Source organism: Triticum dicoccoides, chromosome 5A (assembly GCF_002162155.2).
Source record: "Triticum dicoccoides isolate Atlit2015 ecotype Zavitan chromosome 5A, WEW_v2.0, whole genome shotgun sequence".
NCBI lineage: Eukaryota > Viridiplantae > Streptophyta > Magnoliopsida > Poales > Poaceae > Triticum > Triticum dicoccoides.
In genome coordinates this window covers 627,202,079-627,207,203 of record NC_041388.1, presented here as the reverse complement: position 1 = coordinate 627,207,203, position 5,125 = coordinate 627,202,079, and the positions used below count along the sequence as shown (strand labels likewise).

The following is a 5,125-nucleotide window of genomic DNA, read 5'->3' as shown; positions in this document are numbered from 1 at the left end:
TTGGTTAGTTGGAAAACTAACACTAATTAATACCACTTGACTAAGACAAATCAAAAGCTTTAAATTGTTTTCTAAAGAAATTCCCGAATTTGGCTTTCAAGGTTCTACATTCACAATCTTTCAAATACTTCACAAATACAAAACCATATTAATTTTTGTCTGAAACATGGACGGAGTTTATGGCATTACAAAGATTACTCAATGTTGTATTTGAAATATTTGACTATATTGGTGATGTTTGCAAATTCAATTCTTTTACAGAAAAAAAGAGAAATCACAAATTCAATTCAGTAGTGTTTGCGGTCAACGACTGATTAGGAAGCACAACTTACCATAGCAATTTCCCTCCATTGTCACATATTGCACATAAATTATCAGTAGCATCACCACCACCACCATCATCATTGTCAATATCATCACCATCATCGTTGCTATCATCATCAGTGCAGCTGTAATCATCACTGCTCTTGTCATCACCACTACCATGATTGTGGCTAGCGTCATATTTGCAGATATAATCATAATCGTTTTGATCACTGTAATCATCATCACCATCATCGTCAAAATCTTCTTCGTCACCACTACGCATTGCAACAGTCGGCCGTCTGGTACGTAAACCCTGTAAAATGGGATTCAAATGAGAAGTGAAAACAATGATACAGCAGCAAGACTTCACAATATTTTATAGGTCTCTAAGATGCATATCTAAGGTCATTCTCAATCTATCTCTCTGATGTTCCTGGAGGTATTCTCAATAAACCTTTCAGGAATTTGTGAGTGCAAAAAAAAAAGTCATGGTCATGGCACAACCCCCCATTGAATTAAGTAAATACTAGCAGAGTTCCTAGTCATTGAAAATAATAACAATGTAACTCCTTGCAATAATAACTATGAGTAAAGCAGATTGGATTCAAAGGTTATTGTAGCTTCGCTTGACAAGAACGGGGTACTAACCCCGTCAACCAGAGCAAAGGGAGATCAGGGAATTATCTGCTTTACTCATAGTGCTCCATGCCCGTATGTAAGCCATGTAAACAAACCCTACAAAGGCACAAACTGGGCTAATCCCCGGGTTCAGGGAAACATACCCAAGTGAAAGGGAAACTAATCCATTGCAAGAAAGGCCTGTCTTTTGTACATTGAACCCTAGTGCTAACTTTACTGTCTTAAAAACAAACCAATCACATCCTAAACAAGTACAGTACTGCAATCCACAAGAGGTCAGTGAAGAAAACATGTCCAAAATACTCCAAGGTTCCAACTTCCAACAGATAATTTGCACATAACAACGAAACAACAGTACAATTGCAAAAGGAACGATGATCTTGACAGGATTATTATCTGGGGAATTTGATGAAATGCGATCTAGCACTTGGGCATTGGATCATATAACGCCGCAACTCCCCCCGTCCCCCGACGTGCGGCCCTAAATTGGCAAGGAGAAGCATGATGTGAAGCAACAGATGATAGGGGACTCACCATATCTCCCGGCGCCTGACCGGAGCGCCGCCGTCAGTCGTCCGGGTTCGGGAAGGGCTAGGGCAGGGCGAAGGCGCTCGGCGGAGGTTGGGGAACGCCGGTGAAGTTTCGGGAAAGGGCGCGGTGGAGGCAGGCACGGGCGGCGGACGGCGGGATTGAAGCGGTGGCCGGCGGGAGAGGCGGCGGGCGGGCGGCGGCGCTGGGCGAGGCGGCGAGAGCGCAAGGTGACAGTTCCTTTTTTTTTCCTCCCTATTACAGTACTGAAATTTAGGCAGACTTCAGGGCTTTTCTTTCTGGGGTATTGCTTAATTATTCTTTTTTTTAGGAGCAGTTTTTTTTAGGCCCTGATGGGCTGGGCTGCGTTCGCAGGTGGCGGGCTTGTTTGGGGCCCAATCTGGGCAAGCGGCCTGCCAGGTCGCAGTCGATAGCCCTAAAATCTCTCCAAACCCCCCGCTGTGCCACCGCCGCCGTCACCGTCGACACCCCAACCCCCCACTCCCCTCCCCAATCACCACGGCCTCTCCCGCCGCCGCCGCCGCCGCCGCCGCCACCCCGTCCGCAGTCTTTGGCCGCTGACTTCCGAGGTACGAAGCTCGCTATCCTGTTTTCTTCCAGCGATTCGTCCAATCCCGCTGGCCTTCACAGCTCGCGGATCCGCCCCTGGTTCAAAACTGCGCATTTGTCGCTGGGATTGGTAGCGCCGTCTAATCCGCCGGTGTTCTCCGCAGGGTTCCCCGCGCCATGACGAGCCTGATATCCCAGAACGCGCTCCCGAAGCGCCGGCTGGAGAAGGACGACAGCAGCAGCAGCGATGAAGAGACCATGGATTCCCCCGTCGCCTCGGATGCAGAGGCTGGGAAGAAGCCCAGGCCGGAGGATCGCAGGAAGGACCGGAGGAAGAAGAAGAAGGCGCTGGAGGCCAGGCAGGGCCAGGAGGCCGATGAGATGAGGCGGCTGGAGAGCTCTCTGTTCGGCAACATCTACACCCCGCTCGAGTTCGGCACCGAGGCTGTGCCGGCTCGTGGCCAGGATGATGCTAAGTTGTTCTTCGTGGACCGGTCTGCCGACGACGACCTGCCTGTTTATGAGGAGGACCTGGGCAGTGAGGATGAGGTGCTTGATAAGGGGAGGAAGCCCGCCTGGGTGGATGAGGAGGAGGATAGCACCCAGGTGGACATCCTCAAGGTTGCGAGGCTGAGGAAGCTGAGGAAGGAGGCTGATGAGCGCGTGATCTCGGGCAAGGAGTATGAGGCTAGGCTGCGCGGTCACCACGCCAAGCTGAACCCTTTCACTGGCTGGGCGGATATGGACCGTAAGGCTCCTCTCCGTGATGGTGACTCCGATGAGGAAGAAGGTGGAGTCGACAATATGCTTCGGAACAATGATGAGCTTGTCGTCAAGGGTACTGCTAAGCTCCTGCCTGGCATGCTGGACTACTCGAGGCTTGTTGATGCAAATGCCCAGGATCCTTCCAGTGGTCCTATCAATTCAGTGCAGTTTCATAGGAATGGTCAGCTGATGCTTGTTGCTGGCCTGGACAAACATCTGAGGTTTTTCCAGATTGATGGCAAGAGAAACCCCAAGATCCAGAGCATATTTGTCGAGGACTGTCCAATTCAGAAGGCAACCTTTCTACCTGATGGCTCTGAGGTGATCCTTTCCGGCAGGAGGAAGTTCTTCTACTCATTTGATCTGGTGAAAGCTGCTGTTAGTAAGATTGGACCCTTGACTGGGCGTGAAGAGAAAAGCCTGGAGAGCTTTGAGATATCACCTGATTCGAGAACCATTGCGTTTATCGGTAACGAGGGGTACATCCTCCTGATATCTTCCAAAACCAAGCAGCTCATTGGAACCCTCAAGATGAATGGTAACGTGCGTTCGCTGGCCTTTGCGGATGGTGGGAACCAGCTACTGAGCAGCGGCGGGGATGGCCATGTTTACCACTGGGATCTCAGAACAAGGAAGTGTATGCACAAGTCTGTCGACGAGGGCTCCCTGTCAGGCCTTTCCCTCTGCACCTCGCAGGACAGCTCTTACTTCGCCACAGGCTCCAGCAGCGGCATCGTGAACGTGTACAAGAGGGACGAGTTCCTCGGGGGGAAGAGGAAGCCGCTGAAGACGATCGAGAACCTCACGACCGAGACGGGCCAGATGAAGTTCAACCATGACGCCCAGATCCTGGCGATAAGCTCGGGCAAGGATAGGAATGGGATGAGGCTCGTACACGTCCCATCCTTCACCGTGTACCAAAACTGGCCAGGGCCACGGTTCAGCCTTCAGTACCCGAGGTGCCTGGACTTCAGCCCTGGGAGCGGGTTCCTCTCCGTCGGGCACGCCGGCGGAAAAGTTTTGCTCTACAAGCTGCACCACTATCAGAACGCTTAGGGCTCCCACAGTCCAGTTTTGACACTGTATTTTTCTGCTTCCAGAGAAAACCCTTGATGTTATCTGTAACGTGATTCTTCTTAAACCCTCTTGCCTTGTGAGTGCCGTTGTCACAGATATTTTGATGCTGAATGCAATACCCTTCTGGTGCCCGTTGTTTGAGCAAAGAATTTCATCTTACTGTTTAAGAAGTTGATTGGTGTGGCTCTAGAAAAGTTGGAGCGTTTAGAAGGTTTGATTGCAGCTCTAAATGTTTGTTTCACCATTTTTAACAGGTGACCGTGATTCTGTGTATGATCTGGTGAGTTGCATCCTGTATTTGTGTTGTTGCAGTAGCATACGACATCAGCCAAGTAATGTAAGTATGTAAATGTAAGCATGCAACTCTTCAGGCAAAGGATGCTTTCTGTTGTAGGATTTCAAAGCGTAGAATTTCTTTTCGATTTTATACAAAGAGTTTGGGAGCTAACTGCATCGCTGAAACATCAACTTGGCGTTGTTAGTTATTTATGTAGCAGTGTTATGTTCTTAGCATGCAGGAGCCGGATGGTTCCTTTGATCCTTTCCAATCCAGGATAGCTATGCATAATATGTAAAAGACTATTCCTGCGCGTGATCATATCTTATGGAACAAACCATAGCTTTTATGACCAATAAGGAAAAGGAGCATGGAGTGGTCGAGGTATCTTATGTAGAGAAGATTTGATATTAGCTTATACTCGCTCCATCAATAATATAAGAGCGTTTATATCACTAAAGTAGTGATCTGAATGCGCTTATATTTCTTTATCAGAGGGAGTAGTTGGTAGCTTGAAAACACAAAGGGTTTACATTTACCCAATCGTGCTCGGTTTATAGGATGCTGCTGGAACAGAGTTGCCTTGTGCGGTTGTGCCTGCACAAGCTTGCACTCTGCTCTGTAACTTCACCACCTATGTTCTCTTCATGTAGGCCCCTAAAGGTGCACCTTTCGAATGTCCATAGCCATGGCTTATACTCCCTCCGTCTGAAAAAACTTGTCTCAAATTTGTCCCTCAAATGAATATATCTAGCACTAATTTGGTGCTAGATACATCCAATGTGTCGATATTGGTATACTGCTGAAACACAGCTGCCTTGCCGCTTTGTGTCATCCTCTTTACCTCACTGCCAATGTATGTACTTTTTTCATTACTTTTTGCCGGAGGCACTACGCTACTTGAGATGATTTGTACTATCACCATGCCCCCGCCCCTGTGGCCCCTATTTGGCGCATAGGTCC

At 48.7% G+C, this 5,125-nt stretch overlaps 2 protein-coding genes across 3 annotated transcripts in view; one reads left to right on the top strand and one right to left on the bottom strand.

Moving 5' to 3' along the window:
- Positions 1–1,708, bottom strand: part of LOC119303537 (filaggrin-like) — a 6,373-nt gene extending 4,665 nt beyond the window's left edge. Inside the window, exons 1-2 of one of the 2 annotated variants that reach the window (XM_037580667.1) lie at positions 1,480–1,708; positions 333–619 (exon numbers count right to left, since the gene is read on the bottom strand). In XM_037580667.1, coding sequence (XP_037436564.1) covers positions 333–619; positions 1,480–1,482 — 290 coding nt within the window. In that variant the 5' untranslated portion in view covers positions 1,483–1,708. The remainder of the gene's footprint in view (positions 1–332; positions 620–1,479) is intronic. The other variant, XM_037580666.1, reaches the window with a different exon arrangement.
- Positions 1,709–1,943: 235 nt separating this feature from the next.
- Positions 1,944–4,039, top strand: LOC119303538 (U3 small nucleolar RNA-associated protein 18 homolog). Its single transcript, XM_037580668.1, has 2 exons — positions 1,944–2,063; positions 2,208–4,039. The coding sequence occupies exon 2, from the start codon at positions 2,221–2,223 to the stop codon at positions 3,862–3,864; it is 1,644 nt and encodes a 547-aa protein (XP_037436565.1). The 5' UTR covers positions 1,944–2,063; positions 2,208–2,220; the 3' UTR covers positions 3,865–4,039.
- Positions 4,040–5,125: the final 1,086 nt, after the last annotated feature.